General features: G+C 33.3%; 1 protein-coding gene across 15 annotated transcripts in view; it reads left to right on the top strand.

Annotated features, from left to right (window-relative positions):
- The window catches only part of LOC148235803 (guanine nucleotide-releasing factor 2-like), a 72,323-nt gene that overhangs the window by 40,967 nt on the left and 10,580 nt on the right, over positions 1-20,776 (top strand). For 6 of the 15 annotated variants that reach the window (XM_088185186.1, XM_088185184.1, XM_088185185.1 and 3 more), the window contains exon 2: positions 6,059-6,858. The exons of 4 other annotated variants lie outside the window; for them this stretch is intronic. In XM_088185186.1, coding sequence (XP_088041312.1) covers positions 6,090-6,858 — 769 coding nt within the window. In that variant the 5' untranslated portion in view covers positions 6,059-6,089. Of the gene's footprint in view, positions 1-6,058; positions 6,859-8,151; positions 8,505-20,776 lie in introns of those variants that run through there. 5 more of the 15 variants (XM_088185195.1, XM_088185191.1, XM_088185193.1 and 2 more) reach the window with 2 other exon arrangements.

Raw genomic sequence — 20,776 nt, 5'->3', positions numbered from 1 at the left:
TTCTTTGTCAACTCGCAGAAATGTTTATATAATCAACACTTTTGGAAATTGCTCAACGGCATCATAGACAACCTTTCGGTGTTCGAGCAGCTCCAAATGTGGGCTCCTGAAGATGGTTATAGTTCTCGGTCGCGTCCACTGTTCTTGCCTGTAACGCAGCGGTTTCCAACCTGGGAGGCGCGCCTCCCAGGGGAGGCGCGGACTATTGCCAGGGGAGGCGCCAACATTTTTTAATGAATTATTTTTTATACCATAATATCCACAAATGAATAAAACTTGATATATTAATGTAACAGTGAAAATTCAGTGCATGAATGTTCATTTTTTTACATTTAAATATATTTAATTCCTATTAAAAAAATTATCTGGAGCGGAGAAATTTAAAAATGGCGCGTTTGCAAACGCTCTGTTTCGGTAATACACAAAACGACCGCTAGTTGCATAAAACAATAACCTCACATTTAAATGTCACTCGTGTCAACTGAAGCGTGTCGGCAGGGCGTGATATTGTTTTTTTTTAATTGTTTCTGACGTGATTTCTTCTTGAAAATAATCGTTAGTATATTTTAAACTTCATTTTTTAAAATATTTTTTAGACGAATGGATAAATTTTTGAGTGGTTACAAGAGAAAAGTCAACAATAATGAAGATACTGATGCTGATACTAGTGGGAATAAAATCAAAAAAGTACAAGGAAGTAAAGCTCCCAAGAAAAGACAATACAGTTCATCCTATTTATCATTAGGATTCACTAGTGTCATTATAGATGGCTTGGAAAAACCAATGTGTTTGTTGTGTTCGAAAGTTTTGGCTTCAGATAGTATGAGACCAGTCAAATTAAAACGGCACCATGAAACTCTACATTCTGAATACGTTGATAAGTCCATAGAATATTTTGAAAGAAAATTGGATGAGCTTAATAATCAAAAGCAAACGTTCAAAAATATTCTTTCTGTATCACCAAATGCATTATTGGCTTCGTACCATGTCTCTTACCGAATCGCAAAATGTAAGAAACCACATACAATAGGAGAAACTCTAATTTTACCAGCAGCTATTGATATGGTTCGAATTATGTTCGGCGAATCATATGCAAAACAGTTGCAACAAATTCCGCTTGCTGATAATACAGTCGGAAGAAGAATCAATGATATATCTGAAGATATTTGCGATCAATTAGTTTCTCGGCTGCGTACTTCGAAGATATAGCTAAAGATGCCCATTTAATTGCATATGTTCGATATGTTGTGGAAAATAATATATTAGAAGATATATTATTTTGCAAACCCATTCCTGGAAAGACCACATCCATTGAAATTTTTAATATAATGGACAGTTTTTTTAAAGAAAACGACATAACGTGGAGTAATTGTATTGGACTGTGTACTGACGGAGCTCACTCAATCTCACAGAGCAGCTCTAGTGTCAAAAAATATGAGCGAGGAACTTAACAACATTTTTACAAAAATTATAAAAATTATAAACTACATTAAGAACAGTCCTTTGAGATCTAGGCTGTTTGCAAAGTTGTGTGTAGATATGGAAGCTAATTATACCTCACTTCTGTATTATTGTGAAGTTCGCTGGCTATCTCGTGCAAAAGCGATTCAAAGGGTATTTGAACTCAAAGAAGAAATAACAGCCTTTCTCGAAGAAAATCACCACGAAGAGGCACATTTGTGGACGAACGATAATTTCCTTGTTAAACTTGCCTATTTAGTTGAAATTTTTGGAAAATTGAGCAGTTTGAATAAATCAATGCAGGGATCACAAATGCATCCACTTGTTCAAAAAGACAAAGTAAAAGCTTTCATTAAAAAGTTGAAGTTATGGAAGTCAAATTTACAAAAGAATGAGTTGGACATGTTTTCACTGTCAAAAGATTTCTGGGCCACAGCCAATATTGAAACAAACAAGAATCTTTTTATTGAACACTTGGATAGTCTAGTGCTGCATTTTTCAAATTATTTTAAAGACCTTGATTTCTCAAAGTTTTTGTGGGTACAGAATCCATTTATCGACGATGAAAACGACAAATTTGAGCTGACAACCATTGAAAAGGAAAAACTTATAGAATTATCATGCGATAGCCTACTAAAACAAAAGTTTCAAAATGAAACCTTAATTCAATTTTGGATGAATCTTAAAGGAGAGTATGAATCTTTGTATTGCAAAGCAATGCAAGTGCTTCTACCGTTTGTAACGTCGTATTTATGCGAAACGGGCTTTTTGGCACTGGCTGCAATGAAAACTAAATATCGCAACAGGTTAGTAGTCGAAAAAGAGATACGAGTGGCACTCTCCACATTGCCCCCAAGATTTGATAAGTTTTGTGCTAATAAACAACAACATCCGTCGCATTAAATTTTTATGCGATAGATGTAGTTGGTTTATTTGTTTAAAAAAACTTATATATAAAAATAAATATACACGTATGTGTATGTTATAACTAAACCTTGTTATTGTTCTGTTAATTGTGGTTTTCAGTTTATTTTTGTAATAAAGTTTTTATTATTTAAAACGTGTCTATATTATTTAATATATTAAAAAAATAAAAGGTAAGGGAGGCGCGGAAAAAATTTTTTTTTTTGGGGAGGCGTAGTAACAAAAAGGTTGGAAACCGCTGCTGTAACGTCTAAAACTGGAGCGCTTGCCAACTCTTCTCTGGCATAAGCCGTTCGTCTGCTCAATACTGTGCATAGAGATATTGATATTTTCTTGTGCACATATGCGGTTTTGGTTCAATTCGTATGGGACAATGCACACCTGTTCATATGATTTGTATGTATGCATACGTATATATGTATATATTTGTATGTATTTTAAAATTTTAATATATTTTATACTTTTGCCAATCGTGACGCATTGGGTTAATCGGTCAGGTCACGATGGTCATAATTTTAATAAATAAATTAATATATACTATTTTAGGTACTTATGTATTTTTTATGACACGTTCAAGTTTCGCTAAGCTGTTTAGTTTTCGTGTTGTTGTCGTGTCGGAAAAAAGGCATTTCATATATGCAAAAAATTTGGATTTACAACAATTGTACGAGTAATGAAACTACTACATCTACTGGTATTACCACTGACTTAATACCAGTATTAAAAAAATGGCTAGTATTCGATACCGGTATTTAAATATTGTTACTTGATGTCAGCTGTCCATACAATATAACTTTTTGTATGAACTTTGTTTTGTTCTGTAGTTATGGTTAAAAAAATGAACTATAAATAAGATTTTCAACAGATAAAAATATTATTTAATCAAAAAAATAAATTAAAAAACAATATTTAATACACTGTTTCGCAAAATAACAAATATTTATTACATAAAATCATTCGACACGTTTTTTAATAAAAGAAAAAGTGTCTAAAATCTTTAACCTAATCAGATAATAAAATAAATAATAGATAGTTAATAGATTTTTAATAGGTGACTTACGATGATTACTTTTGAATCACATAAAAAAATCATTGAAAATATAATTATGCAAGTACATAAGTTAAATGAACTAGTAATTGAAATGCACAGGCGCTAATGATGTTTTTTTTTCAAAGTAAACGGAACAAAAGTAAAAGTACAATTCGACATAAACGTAGCAGATAAAATAGGTTTTAGTTTTCGAAATAACTTAATGGTTCTGTGGTCGTTATAGTAATTTTAACTTCGAAATAATGCTATGTGCCATGAATACTAATATGAAATATAACCGAATTAGGTAAGACGTAGAAAAGTATATTTTAGCTTTAGATAAATTTATAAGTTTATATTCTGTAAAATGTTTAGATGATTATCTCTGCTCTGTAGTACCAAATCTTTGCAATCTCTGACAGTCTATCTGTAATGTAATTGATGTATTATATCTTCAGAGTCAACGTACCGCTGCTGCCACTGCGCTTTCCCGTGCAATTTTCCTATTCACTTTCGCGCTATTAATCTCGATCGTTTAATAACACACGCATGCATATTATAATATGATTCAATCGATCTTTTCTCGTCGGGCAATTGTTAACGATGGCATTTTATGCAATTGCTCCGCGATTGCCGGTTCGGTTTGATTGAACCGAAGGCTATATCGATTGTTCGGTCGATTTGTACTATAACGATTTGCTTGTCGCATAAGTGGCGGTGGTGAAAAATTGAGCGCAATGGAAATCGATTGAATTATGTACGATCGCGTTTCGATCGGAGTAAACCATGCGAGCGGCGCATATAAAATCCTGTTATGTTTTAGAAATTATTATTGATCTGGTCTGCGTAACGGGAACGTTCCGCGAGCTTAGTCGGTTTTAACCTTTATCGCTCAACTGTCGCATATTTACGTTTAAAAGTGGGGCAAGTTCTTAATTTATTGTCTTTGGTATTATAGTTAAATATTTTTTGCCTAAAATAAACTTGCTTCTCGTTCTAAATGTGCGTGGAAAATCTTATACTTTTGTTAAGCGAAGAATTGCAATACCGGTAATATCGGTATTGGGGCAAAAATCGACCTTCGGTACTACCGGTATTACTGAAAATAGATTTTTTTTTATTTTAAATCCGTGCTTTTTATTTGCTGAAAACGATGTATCCATGGCTAACTACGATAACGACGATGTCAATATTGCTTGAAGCAAAATCGTAGAATAAAATGATCCTCATTGTAATGAAGTAACCTAAGTAGTTTTATCGGGGTAGAATATCAAAGTAGAACAATATTATCCTTTTTAGTCCAATAGGGTCGAAAAAAAATTTTAAAAACTTTTACCTTGAAAAATAATGCAATGTTCTTTTCTTCTGTTACCAACTAAAGATAAGTTGTACTAGACGATATAATTAAAATGTGTCGATGGGTGTTTTTTTAAAGTTAAAGTATATAAAATTAAAAAAAAAACATTACTGTTGTAAAAACTATAAATTGCTTTTTATTACTTCACGTCATTGAGAGTTCACAAAAAAATGTTTCAAAGTTTTAAAACACATATAACGGGTGTTTTTTTAGAGGTATAGAACTTAATTAAATAAAGTACATGATAATGGCCATATTGGAAAGATTCGTGTTTAAATATGATTTCGGCCATATGGGCTCTGCGGCTAGCTCTAATAAAGCGCAATCTGGAGCAGCTGGGGCCGTATATCGGCAATAACGCGGCGAATGTTGGCTTGATCGTCTCGTGATGTATCGGCGTAGACTAGCGACTGCACATATCCCCACATAAAATAATCCAAAGGTGTTGAATCACACGATTTTGGAAGCCAATTCACGGGTCCGTTACGCGAAATTATGCGTTCATCGAATGTTTCTTTCAATAAATTGATTGTGGCATGTTGCGCCGTCTTGTTGAAACCAAAGCTCTTCCGCATTAATTCCATTAAATTTGGGAACGAAAAAGTCAGTAATCATGGATCTATAGCGCTTTCCATTGACTGTAACGTTCTGGTCGGCATCATTTTTGAAGAAATATTTTATACTTTTTCGGTCATTTCATTAAATTAATAATTATGTAAATACCGGTATTGACTGTTTTTTCTCTCGGTAATACCAGTATTGAAAATTACGGAATTATTGCAAACCATACTCGGAATTTCTGATGAATATTTTTGAAAATATATACATATATATTGTTTAACTATTTAATAACCATCAATAATATTTAATTATTATTATCGTGTTCTTCTGTTTGTTTTTACTAAACATTATTTAGATATACTTGAAAACCATCGTTTTATGGCATATCAAATTGTATCTAGTCTTAACCAGCAACTCGAACGGATTTTTCACATTAAATCAAACAACAGACGTGATGTTTATAATATGTACTCGTGTGGGTTAAGCCTTTTAACCGATAAATTATATCATATTAACCGTATATGCGCGAGCATAATCGATCCAGCCGCGAATTCGACAAGTATACAGCATCTGTTAGCGTCAGATTTCTCTTTTGCCATTTTGAGAAGGCGAGGTGTGTAAAATACTGATACATAGACGAAAAGCCACTGTTGCGACCTTTCCGTTCTTCGTAACGTTACACAATTCGCTCTTCATTAAAGTGTAAATAAAACCTCTCGTTGCAGTTGTAAAAACTAATAATACCAATAAGGACTTATGACTAAGTTCTACGACTTTGGCAAGTACTACAAGCGAGTGTTTGAAAATGACAACATGCCTCAATACGACGATAGCTTCATGTTCGACGATAGCGCTAATCAAAGGAGGAACAAGAGGAGCTATAGGGTATCAAGAAAAGGACTACCGCCCTCTTCGACGCACAACGGTACTTATGTCTTAAAAAATAACATAAATAACTTGAAGCATAATAGGGATTTCGGATCTAATCATACTTTGAAAGAAAATGGATACGTAGATGAAGTGCTGTATTCTAAATCTGCTAATAAAAGCTTCCCTTCGCTGCTGGACACTAAAGACATATACAATTTGAAGAATAACAACTATTACGCTTTCACGCCGGGTAAGAGTTTGGAAGACCTAGCCAGCAATGGACATTATCTACCGCTCAAGAACAGCAACGGTCTTTTCGGCCACGCCCGGGGGAAGAGCTTGCAGAACTTGACTGAAAATCCGACGACGCAAACGCCGTGCCTACCGGCGACTAAGTGTTATTCTAAAAGCTCTTCCGGTTATCTGTCGAGAGCGAGGTCGAAGGACTCGGTGGGCGGCTACAATCACTACATAGTGAACGAGGGGTGCAGCCCGGACAAGAGCAAGAGCAAGCGGCTGTACGAGACGAACGCGAAGCTGAAGGAGAAAGCCGCTTTGAGGCTGGCCGCCAGGATCCTCGAGTCGGGAGTTTACAGGCAGCTGGGGAAAGTACGACCGGATGAAAACGACGACAGCGGATTCGTCGACGATAATGGTATGACTTTTTTTTATCGGACAATATACTTTTTATAAAAACGTGACGGTTTTTGGTGACAAATTGATTTAAGATGGAGTGTACTATTTATGGCAAATGTTTATACAAAAATAGCCTTTTTGTATTTATTTAAGTAATCTAATCTGTAATTTTAATAGGAGCTCCTACATCCATAATTTATATATTATAGAATCACATTTTACTACTCACTTGATTCCAATCTGAATGATAAAAATGAAACATTTGTAGTTTTCAAGTCAGTCATTTGAAGTCAGAACGAATTGTTTGCTAATCGTAATTCCTATAGTCTGTCATAAAACTTATATGGTCAAACAATATTTTCAGAGTGTTAATTGGAAATCTCACTTTTTAAACTATTGACTCTGAATGTGGTTATAAATTTAGATCATTAACACTAATGAAAATTCTATAGAAACCCTCAAATTTCTCGAGTAATAATAAATATAATTTTGTATTTTTCTCGAGAAGTTCTTTGTTAAATTTTTCGCCTTCAGAGAAAAAATTGCCATTGTAGAATGAAGTATCTGCAAATATACTTATTATATATTTCGTAAAAGGAGTTAAAGACCTTTCTAATCAAAAAAAAGTTCACAATTATATTTATTTTGCTATCTAATCGAACGATAATAATCAAATAATATTCAATTTCAGTTTTATTTATTTGTTTCAAATCAAAAATGTTTTTTCGGCGTTATATATATATAAAATTTCAACTAACAAGCACTTCGAATAAATTGCTAAATCATATTTTATGCTTTTCTTTAGAGTCTGATCAAAATTAATTTCAATTCAATTGCGAGTGTCATTAGACCGAAATGGGTTAACCAAAAATGGTTATTTTTACGCCTGCATATTGTGAATGTAAATACATAGACTAATGAACGACCATTTTCGACGCTCTGTTTGTTTTGTATTTGGTATCGGCGGCGGGGAAAGTTTATTTAGAATATAAAGAAAATAAAAGAACAGATATCTGCTTCCTCTTAAACGCACATTTAAACAGGGGCAGTTGATATATATTTAAATTATTAAATATATTTAACGTTTTTAAAATTGTTGACGAACTGTGGTTTGTTGTCATATGAACTTACTGAAATCGCCGCCAGGTGGAAGCACTCGCTTAGTCAAGACTCAAACCAATCAAAATCTTAACCTGCCACCTATTAACGAATAGTGTAATTTATGTTTGTCAATTGGATCGTACACTTGTTATTGTTTATCGTAACTCGTGTGATTCATAGTAATTCGATCGATTTACACGCACGGTTCGATGACTACGTACAATGTGTTCATAGGTAGGTGTATTTGATCGACCGTGTTTCGTTTTGTGTCCATTGTTCGACGACAATTTGTTCGCGAATCTGTGGTTTACGACAAAAATGATTGTTGGATTTGTAAAGTCTATACAATACCTATAGTGTGTCGTCCGGAAAATTCAACGCGATCGCTAATCTCCCTGCGGAAACACGCCCACGGAAGTTGAGGTTTTCTTGTTGCTTCTGTCGCCACTGGTAGTGTTCTATTTATAAATTTGTGATTTGTTTGATTGATTGAGGAAATGCACTGTCAGTAGGGATTGTGTTCTTGAGCGATGAGGAGCTATGGCAGTGTACTGGGTGTTACGGGTAAGGGTTGAGTTTTTATTTTTATTTTATAGAAATATTAGATAATGCGTACAAACTATGTTAAACTATTACATACATATAACACGTCTTAAGTAGTTACGTACTATTATTTTTAATAGATAACTGAATTTTCAGTTGATTCATCAATATTAACGTTTATCTATTTAATCTGCTTAAAAAATAAATCGCATATAATAACTGTGTTATTAAATTTCATGTTGATCTTAGCGTCTCTGAACTTTAAAATAAGAATTCATAAATATTTATTCGTGGTATATTTCGCTGTTTTTATCAGTTTTATTTCTTGATTATTTATTAGATAAATAAAAAATAACCATGTAGTAATGAAGTTACGTTTGCCTTAATTGTATGCAGTGTGCCCTTACTGTAAAATATGTTTATAATTTTTTTTTGAAAATATAATTCATTGCCATTTTTAGAGCTATGTATTATAATATAAAATATTACATCACTCAAATGCCTTCCATTCTTTGACACATATCTCTTTGCTCGTATTTTTCGGATCAGAATTTTAATGCGGTTGTAATCGGAATTTATATTAAAAGGTCAAAATATAAGCGGCCAGAAGAAATATTAGATGGTCAGAATTTATATTAAATGATTCAAATTTAAATTGGACCATTTAGAATTTATATTAAATGGTAAGAAGTTTTTTGACAGATGGTCAGTATCATTTTTTTTAAGTTGGCAATAGTGATGTTATTGCTGTAACGCTGAAGATCAATGGTCAATCTGTCATTCGCGTGTCGGCAGCTCATCACTATCAAGGCATTTTAGGGCCAACTTGTTTGTTTGGTTTGGCTAGCAACATTATCAGATTTCAACACAACAAGCTAAGCGTGCTCTCCGTCGCCGCTATGTCGTTATTCTCTCTTCGTTCTTTGCTCTGAATACCCTCGCGTCCTACATACAATTAAATAGATTCGTTGAGTGTTAATCATGGGGTGTTCTTTGTTTTGACCAACGCTCGCTCGCACATAACTTGTCTAACAGCTTAGATGCAAGCAAGATATTTTGACAGATATTTCTAAAAAAAATCTTGCTCGTGGATATTTATAAATATTATAATATTTTTTTCTAATTTTATTCTAACCATTTGATATGTATTCTGACCCTGAATAATATAATTATGACCATTTAATAGAAATTTCTTGAATGCGGGCTTTTTTGTTTGAAACTAACTTAATGCGGCCTTACTGCACTAGACTAAGATCAAAATCTTTAAATCAGTGATATATATTTCATTAATTATAATATAAACTAATATTGCAGCTTAATCAATAGATGCCACTATTCTCGATTTTATTTTAATTATTCGTCCATGAAATTAGGAAAATCTAGGAAAACCAAATCCGTGATAGTCAATCGGAATTATAATTATATAATAATCACTAATTCTGATCTCCCAGATATGATAGAAATTAAAAACACTAGATCCATATGGGATTCGAATTAGTCACTTATACCACAGGTCAGAAATCATTTATTCTGTCTCGTTACAAATCGTAGTAGCCATGATAACTATAAAAAAAATGTTTTATAACCAGCGTAAATGAAAATAAAAGCTTAGTTAGGTTACTCTGTGCTCGACTATTGTATGTTATAATTTTTGCTTGAATTTTCACATCGATGTTAAAAATAGTATTTTTAAATAAAAAATCTAGCACGAACTTTCAACAGTATACGTAAATATATATGTATACAACGTAATAATAGTGTAGGGGGAGGGGATTCAAAAACTTTTCTCGTGGGATCTCCAACTTTTGAGAGTTAGCCCCTAATCTCAAAATCCTGGCTTCGCCCGTGGTCATTATACGTAATAAAAAAGTAGCTCGCGATATAATATTTATATTTATTACATATGTATATGCGACAATTTCGAGCTCAAAATATGTTGATGATTTGAAAGTGCTTCAGAGTATTTGCACAAATGCGGATTCGTTGTCTTTACAAAAAGCTTGGTGTTGCTGAGGAGGTGGTCAATCGACAATCGGCTATCTTTCGGCATTTTAAGTATAATATTTTTACATTTTTTAAATCTTAGTTTAGGCGGTAGTGTTTTAACCAGAAATACTTTAAAATTATCATCATACGGCGTCGAAAATGCTCGACTTTGTTATGCGGAGCAATGCAAGCAGGCCAAAGCTCGAGAGAAATAATAATGAAACTCTGATAAATATGTTGTACTACGGGGGGTGGGTCCCGCTCATCCGACCGTCAAAAACTGGGTGCCCGCCCATTGGGTTGGACTCGTAGGGCCCAAGTACCAGTAACGGCAGTGGTGAACGCAACGGAAAGAGTAGTTACACCTCTTGTCTGGAATCCCAGCAAATCGAAAGCGAAAAAGCGGATTGTATCCATATTTGTATCCTAGTGCCTTTTTTCTAAAAGCGTTGATACAATTCATTTTAGTGCATGTTACTGAGGGATGGTGTCGACAATCCGTCGATGCTCAGCGAATTTCAGTTGCAGGCTGTAGAAAGCCCTAGAGAGTCGCGATTGAGTCCCTTATGCTTGTCAAGTTTGTAACACATTGATGTTTTCGGTGATAACTACGAGTAGCTGGAACAATTTATGTGGAATTGTGCACAATTCATATGTAATGAAATTGGAAACCACTTATATTTTCAGATAATATTTTTTTATTTAACTAAGCATGTTACTAAGCAAATTACAGCTTTGGAAATTTAATGATATTAATTTAGCCTAGCGTTTAAAAAAAGTTGGGAACCGCTGATTTAAACCATAGTCTGATTCCCGAATTCGAAATTGGCCGTAAATTTCTTTCGACTCCATTCCAGTAAAATTTTGATTTATTTTGTTAATCTGTGAGGTTTAGATAAGTTCAGATAGCTTGATATTAAAATATTTTTTACTGTGCAATATCAAGATAAGTTAGTTTATGCAACTTTAAGTAAAATCTATAGAATATCATTTTGCGGTTGTATCAAATAGCACAACTGCAGTACTGCATTTAAAAATAAATGGTACATAGGTTAAGTAAATGAAGTGATTTTTTCTTTCTATTATAACATTAATATCTTTGAGATCGCTGAAGTTACGCTGCAATTATTCACATAACTGTCATATGGCTACTAAAAAATGACAGTAATTTAATTAAATTTTTCATATTCAAAATATATTCAGAATAGCAGTTTTAAAGTTAGTTTTGTAAAGGAGTGATATCAGTATGTTTTAAGTTTTAAACCATATTGCTTCAACGTAACGATCGTACATGAGTAGAGACTCCAAACCGAATATCTGTTTTTGAACTATTCGGTAGTCGAATATTTATCTAACTATTCGTTAATTATTCGTTCATAATTGTAGCGAAATATTTTAAAATTTGCAATTTTTAAATACATCAAAAATCGACTAACTTTTTAAACACAGTTATGTATTATTTATGTGTATTACAAACAACACATGTAGTTATTTTCCTCTTCAATGTATGTTATTTATGATGGAACCATTAAAAACCGATAAATAAAATAATGAAGAAAAAACACTTTGTTATTGCTGAAGATCCATAAATTACTCATATTTCCGAGTTAATATTGTGCAGTTATGGTCTTTCTTAATGACTTCATTCATTCTTCTTTAAATCAATATGAATAATGTTTATTTTTAAGTAATTTATTATGGTAATATTTTTTGAGTAGCAGGTATAATTAAAATTAAACTTTGTATTGATTTAAAGTTTAAAACATTATTACTTTTTATTGTATTTTAGAACATATGTAAAGCAAAACATGTTAAAACATCGTGTTTTGTAGCAAGGTACACCTCGTCGTTTTTTAAAATTAAAATCAAAGTTGCCGATCAATATATTGTTTAATATGCGGAATGATAAATTTTTTTTCGAGGAGCTCACCAAATAATTTAATCTTATAAGTAGCTCTCTTTCGTGCTGAGAACCTTGCATTGTAGTACTTTTGTTAACACGAGCACAAAACTAATTTATTACCTGAACTGATCATATTTATATTAATCATTATGAACCAGCACATTATTGTTTTATTATGGTGTTATTGTATATCATATTATAAGTGATTTTATGTCGATAAAGTTAACAATGTATGTTTACGAGAAATTTTCTTTTGCGTGTATTTTTTTGTCCAAAGGCATATTTGCCCCTCCTTAGTTTTCTCCGCGTTTATAAAAAGGCGTCGTTATATTTGTTCGCAAACATAAGCCACAAAAGCTATTGTGTGTGGTATATAGATTGAATTGTTGGAACTGCGTTCCACGCATATGCGCTTTTCAATAATACCTGCCCATATAAATATGTATAGAAAGCTACACTCCAGGTAGACGACGGTAAGCGGTAGAAACAGGCTGCGGGCACCTACGTACTGCACAACCTGGACGACCCACATGTGGGTTCGTTGTGTTTGCTTTTGTTCGACGGAATGTCACCTCAGACTGCGTGCAATGATAACAACACTGCACGGGTTTCGGACAGTTTGCCAAATTCAGGATTGATGGAACCGACCTTGTTCGTGTTCGGACTGGATGATTTCATCGGTATGCCAGATGAGACCATCGCGGTAGGTCATTTGGGCCGATGGACGGGTTCACCTGGTGTGTTTTTTGGTTTTATGACGCCATACGGGTACTGATTCGTCTGGCCCCGGTTGTTGAATTTGCGCAACTTCTATATTTGCATTTGATTGCGATGGGCCTCCCCATATGGTGAGTTGAGCTGAAATTTTCCGAATGGCAACTGTTTGAAGCGTATGAGAGAGAATTAGATCCAGATTGATATACATATTAACATATTTAAGTCATTGAGCACTTAAATTTGTAAAATTCTAATTACCTACCCACCAGAGTTATTATTATAAAAGTTGCTATGTACCATTGCAACTAATTAGATGCCTCAGAAATTCATATGCTTATGTATTTATTATATGCTGATACTCTGAAAGTGTTTCAGAGTGTTTTAGATATCTACAAGATTTGTATTCTAGTGTATTTTTGCTGGGAACGTTAGTATACTATTCATTGCATTCTGGATGTAGTGTATATTTAATGAAGTATCTTTTAAATTGTTAGGGAATGAAAACGAAAATCTGTAGAGGCTCTGCGATTTTCATCTTCGGATGTTCTAGTGCCCTAGAGAGTCGCGATTTCGTCCCTTATTCTGTTGACTGTTGCGGCCAGGATGTCAGCGCTCGAAGACGCTACCGCTGCACGAACTATACAGTTTCTTAACAAACTTGAGACATAATAATATTTTCTGCTACAGATGTATATTTGTGCATTTTTAATAGACCCTTTTGATGCCAGAAGGTTAAAGAATCGGTCTTGCACTATTTTTAATACATTTATATTAGATAAAAAACAGATGTTTAATTATTTTTGAAGGGTTATGATTTATCGTTGTTTTATATTTTTAATATATTGATATTAACCCTTCTTATTATTTTTACACTTATAAAAAATATATAAAAATACATGCAAAATCATTTGGCATTTAAAAGGTTAACGTGTGTATGTACATTTATGTGCGCATGTCTGAGCATCTAGTATATGTATTTGTATGAAATGTTTGCCCTATGATAAAGGCCATTATGACGCATTGGGGAAACCTTTCAAGCCATAGTAGTCAGATTGGTAATAAAAAAAAAATATTTTTTGATAATTACTTCAAGATAAGAGAAAGTATTATTTTATTTGATTTGTTGAAGAATATGGTAGGATATGAATATATTTACATTTTTATGAAATGTTTGCTTTATGCTATATGAACGCCATCATGACGCATTGGGTAAACCTTTCTTTCAAGCCATAATAGTCAGATTTGTAATAAATAAACAAATATATTTTTAGATAATTACTTACAGAGAAAAAAAAAATACTGTTTTATTTGATTTGTTGAAGAAAAGGGTTGGATATGCATATATTTACATTGAATCATATTATACCAAAAACAATATTCAAGAAAATATCGTCAGCTTTTTTTCAATTTAAGAAATTGCTATTGACTATACCTTCGTTTCATTTAACAGAGTCACTTTGAGGCTTATCTCGTATTTCACAATGGTGTTTCATTGGTCCGCCGTGCGAAGTTGTCTTATACGTTCCAACTAATATTTATTCCGACACTCGCAGCGCACAGATGTATTCACATTTTTATCGCTATACATACGTAAATGATTATTGATTTTGTTAGCTTATATCTTGCACTATTTCAACATAAAAAATAGTAACATCTCTAATTTCACTAAATTTGCTTAAAGCATAGAAAGGAGTAATGTATTATGTATATCGAACGTATATCCACATCTTGTACTATAGAGAAAATTCTTTTTTACTTATGAATAATGACGAAAAGGATAGACCTCAAAGTGACTCTGTTAAAAGAAACGGAGTATACATATATATAATTTATTTTAAATATATGTTTAGCTTATATATTAGTGGAAATAATAAATCAACAATTTGTATTTATTTTATATATATTTTTAATAAATATAAAATATTCTCTATGAGCTGTATTAGCTCATTATTAGAGAATTTTCAATACCAGATATATACGACCTATCTCGATTTTAATTAATCATCATGATATTCATCTGTGAGATTAGGAAAATCTTAGTAATCGATCGGAATTGTAATTATATGATAATCACTAATTCCGATCTTCCAGACACGATAGAAATTTAAAAATGTGATTCGAATCCAGGTCTTTCAGGTCAATAGTCAGAGACTTATACCACTCGTCTATCGTGCTGGTTTCAAAGAAGATTTATTGATTTTATTTTTAAACAATTATTTTTTATAAAATAAAATAATATTTTGGAGCAGTTAAAAATATTTAGTAGTAAGATCAATCATTGGCGTAGCTATGGGGGGGCGGGCCGCCCCGGGCGGCACTTGCTTGGGGGCGGCATATTCGCAATGGGATCGTCTAGTGTGGTTCTTAACCCTGAATGCACTAAAACATATATAAATCCACGAATAATAAGAGCTTAATATTAACCAATTTATTATTTTAAAAATGCTGATTTTATGACCTTGCAAAAAATGTATGGGAAGAGGGCGGCAATTTTAAAGATCGCCCTGGGCGGCACATACCCTAGCTACGCCACTGAGATCAATACTTTTTTAAATAAAATTATGTATATGTATATGTACAAATAAATTAAAAATAATTTATATTAATCTGATGTACTCTTCGTTGAGTGTGATATTAATATTAATAGTATTATAATTAATACAAACAGTCGTCATAAGTATGACTATAAGTGAATCATGAACATTATTCACTAAAACCTAAATAACATAAATAAAACTACATTATTTTTTATACATATACATACATATATTTCTTTGACATTTTTACTCATTCGTGTCGTTTGTCTTTCACACTCACTGAAACATCTGGCGCTTCTTTCCTTGTTATCACGGTTAACTGTTCACATGTTTATTTTTTAACCACACAGTTCGAAAAAAATTGCTTAAAAAAGGTTGACGATCTCCGATACGCGTCGCCACGAAAAGCTCACTCGCACTCAGTGCAAGTCGCGCCGGTTCTCAGTGCGGACGCGCCTCTGCGCTTCTCAAACTGTCATTATTTAAAAATTACAATCATTGTGAAATAAAAACATGGTGCACGGCCTCGCTCGTCGAGTGTGAAAGTTAGTAAATACAGTGCTATCATTTTGTTTTTAGGAAATTCAAGTTACAAGTGCCAGTTTTGCATATTTTCTCAAACCATTGTCAACATATTGTCAGTGTATTATTGAATACGTGAGAATGAATAAGGTTTTTTTGCAATATTTATATGGACAGATCGCGTTTCTTGGAGTATCTGTACTCGGTTTGTGTGCGGTTTGCCTTGATCTTCTTTGTAATGTATTTTATTTCAATCGTGCTCATGCAATATGTTGATTTGGAAATGAGTGCATTTGTACAGATTTGTGCTTATTATAATACTGTGGCTTGTAATATATAATTTAGTTTCTAATATAATCATAGAGCAATTGAGATATGAATTGATAGAAAGTTAGCAAGTACGTGGCGTCTTATTGTTGGGTTTTAATCAAATTAATTTAGAAAAACATCACATTGTAATTAATTTAAATGATACGCAGTATTTTAATTTTAATTGATTACTGTTGCTAATGTTACAGCACGATTATTAATTGCCAGGAAACACCTTAATTTAGTTGCACACTTTTCCTGCACAATTATTGGTTTAAAATGACACATTTTCCAATTGCGGTATAAGGCCTGAATAAACAATTCCTGCGATTCTTTGGTGTTTAAGTGACGCACTTCACGATATAATTCCTTATCTATTACACTTCTATTATTTTGTTAACCACATTAACCGCGTTTAAATTATTATTATTAGTTTGATTTAGGATATGCTAAAATTTGATTTATGCTATTTCACTCCTTACATTACAAAAGCGAGTTCAAAGACCCATCAAAACGAAGGTGTATTCAAGAATTGCGGCGCCAATGACTTCATCGTCGAAAACGTGATATCATACGCTCACACCTTGGTGATGTTTATAATATTAATAATTCGCTTTTACTGATACAATAATGATAAACATCGAACCAAGAAGGGCGTAGTTTAGATATTGATATTTACATCTAAATGTGTGACTCACTTTTGGTTATAGGTGCGTTCTTGGAAGAGTGTTTGTAAATAAAATTGGTTTTGGTTCAGCGCATTTTGAGTCAAACTTTTTTCTTCTAAGCTTACGGGTGTCGTTTTTTAAACGCTTCTAATTTCGCTCAACGTCTGCTGATTGAAATTGCAGACGAGCTGAGTAATAATTAATAATAATCAACGCATAGGGTCATCACTTAGCCGAGCGAGTGACAATAATATAACGCTAGTTTTACTGTAAGTTCCTTTTCTGGTCGCGGTTGATTAAATGCCGGATGGAAATATAAAATACTACAACGGCGAACTCTTAAATAAAAGTTTTATGACGCAGCCATAAACGCTTTACTTATATGGTAAGCGTTTAATGGTAATTTGCTAGTTACGGCCGAAGTTTCATTAGTGCGGCACATAATCCAAAAGTTATTTTTCGGATAAACATCTAGGGTAAACGAAACTATTATTATTATTATTATTATTAACACAGCACAATGTAATCAAATGATCTGAAATCAGTTTGCCTCGTGAAGTCCGATCCTTTGATGTACTCGTGTAATTAAGATTAAGCAAACCAGGAACTGAAACTACTATTTAACTAGTAAAAGCCTGTGATGCTTGTACAGCTAATTTGTATTTTGACAAAAATTAACGAAGCCAAATTTGGGCGTATCTTTCAAAGCGCTCTGTTGTACTTTTCGAGGCGACGCTAATTGCTTTATTTCCATTCTCGTTAATGCATGACTCTTTGATGTCGCCCATTTGAGACTACTGCTGCTGAAAGTCACAAATTTACCACGACGAAGCCTTTGCGGAGGAAGTTTTAGAGCGGCCGGCGCCCACTCTTCGACTTTTACGGCCGCTTCCTTATTTGCTCTCGCGGATTTAAGTTGCTCTTCCCCGTGAGTCATAAAAGTCTCCAGTTTCCGGGATTGACGAACCTTTTCCTCCTCTTCCTTGTTCAGGATTCGACGCGTTTTGCTCGACACTCGTCGGCGACATCGACGTCCCTTCGTGTAATGATTTGGATGCATCATTTGAAAATATGTAGATGGCATAGTTGCAAGGGCAGTGGCCCAGACGTCCGGCGCGGTGTCAGTGCTATTTTTGTCGCAGCCGGTTAAGCCGACTGACTCCACGCTCGAGACATGGCTAATTCGGCTGTCACTGGGGAGCGGCGGAGGAGTCGGGGAGTTAGGAGCCAGAGGGGGTGAACCAAAGTCTGGAAAATTGAGCTTTGATCCGAGCAATCTTTATACAGAGGCATTTTATATTACGTATACAACACACAAGGAGATTCGTCTTTTGGTGTACATATTAAGATTTTTTATAACAATGTCACGACTTACAATAAGGAACATCTAAACCGAATTTTGACCAATATGAGGGCGCAAAAAACAATTATCCCTTCTCAAAAATCCACGACAAAAGCAATAAAATCGTGTCGTCGCCGTCGCAGTGGAAACGCTCCGAAATAATTATTTTTAAATACATTATTATATTGAATTATTTTTTACGCTTCCTATATCACGAGTTCTAAACCGGTGGTGGGTCTTTCGAAAAGGATTTTCTGTGGGTTCGCTAGATAAATAGACTAAAAATATAAATTACTGGTTATTAAGGGACATTTTTTTACTTTGCGATTAATTTTCTTAGGCAAAATAATCGTTATAGAAGGATTTTTTTACTTTGCGGCAAATTTCATTAAGCAAAATCAGCTGTTTTTTAAAGGGAAAAATCATAAAAGTTTTCGCTGCGCGGCTTATGTGTAAAATTAATGGTTATAAAGTGATTTTTTTACTTCGCAGCTAATTTTATTGAGCAAAATTATTTGTTTTTAAAGGTAAAATCCTAAAAAATTAGGATTTTTAGTTTCAAGTGCTCAGAAATAATCCAATGGAATTAATAAATTGTAAATTAAATGTAACCAAAACCCTGAAAGGGTTGTCTATATAATCTTTCACTATAAAATGGTCTATATCTATTAGGTAAGTAATTTTAATAAACATTAAAATTAAATTGTTAGTTAATTTTTTACCGAATGTTGATATATTAGCAGTAAACAATAATACATTATGATATCATTGCTGTGTAAAAATCGCATAAAATCCTTCTAATAGTAATATGAATTTATGCATGCAATGAAAACACAAATTAATTTCAGTAATGTTGATATGACCGCTTAATAGCCGAAATCAGAGCTTTATTGACCGCTTTTAATAATTAATTTGCCTTTAATACTGTGTCACGTATCGAACATCAGGTTAAACTCTTGGAATTAAGTTGAAAGATAAGCGGCTGCTATCTCTGTCTGCTGAGAGCTGTTTCGGTCGATTCAGTGCAAAATAATTCAAAATCGTAGTGAAGGTTCTGTATAAAGTATCTAAAAAAAATCTTGAAAAAATTATCAGTAATGTTCTGGTTCATACCCACTTCAGATTTGGGGGTCCAGTGTCCCTTCCAATCTTCTGAATAATCTTGATGATTGGGGCGGAATCAGACTCTTAATATATATTAAAATACGGTCCTTACAGGGTGCACCCAATGCGTCACAATGATCTAAAAAAATTGAAATTTTCCAATACATCGCAATCGGTAAAAAATGACAAAAATATTTCGCTTTGTTCGAGATTTTTATGCATGTGTTTTGAAACTGTTAATGCATGCCGCTTAATATATAAAATAGCGTGGTACATATAGTGCTGGACTAATAATCCAGAACCCATGGGCTCGAAACCCGCAGCAGACTTTTATTTATAAAAATGCGCTTCATTAAAAACTGCCCCCTTCTGCTGACTGTAAAATATGATATAATATATTTTGATTTCAGTATGGTGTCCTAATACTCAATTATAAGTATTAATCACGCCTGTTATATTTTAAAATTAATATGTTGATTAAACATTCTACAACTTTCTGAACGTCGTATTTTAAATGATTTAATCTTGCTTATTAAACATATAAATAATAAAAGCGATGGTTCTGACCTATTTAATTTAATTAATATATGCTACACATGTTGTTAAACCTTTTTTTTATTGAATGAAAATATAAAATATACAAATTTATTTATACATCAATGTCTGAAAATTCATCTGACCCCTCAGCGTTGGTGGGCCAATTTTCACGATAATGCCTAAAGCGATATTTATCATTAATCCGCCGGTATGGAGTGATTACCAAAATGTGTCTTCTCACAATTTTAAGATGATTTTTGCTAACGACTTTTTTGTGTAAGTCGCTAATTAGCATTACCACTATTACGCGGAAACTACTGTGTTACAGCACATTTGTTCAAACTTTTCCAGAGCAGATTTTATTGTTCTCGCATGAGCTACAGCTCATCGAAAAAGATCCAGTAACAGAGAAGAACGTGAGATTAATGCTAATGCTATCAATGAATGTAAAAATCTCACCACGGATTTTGTTGGAAGTCTTGCTGAATTAGAATGCATAAGCTATTGTGTCTGGAAACAAATAATAATATAAACAACATTGGCGTCGCTTTAATCAATGCATTGCGTATTATGTGATATATATGTGTGTATCACAGTGCAAAGATCCTTTGACTATGCACAATTAGCATTCGAACGTGTTGCAGTGAGTAATTGCAGAAAATCGAGAT

The sequence above is a fragment of the Plectrocnemia conspersa genome, unplaced genomic scaffold, assembly GCF_051122295.1.
Source record: "Plectrocnemia conspersa isolate PC_06_02 unplaced genomic scaffold, ASM5112229v1 ptg000004l, whole genome shotgun sequence".
Classification (NCBI taxonomy): Eukaryota; Metazoa; Arthropoda; class Insecta; order Trichoptera; family Polycentropodidae; genus Plectrocnemia; species Plectrocnemia conspersa.
Note: the sequence above shows the minus strand (reverse complement) of the source record. Positions and strands in the feature narration are given on the sequence as shown.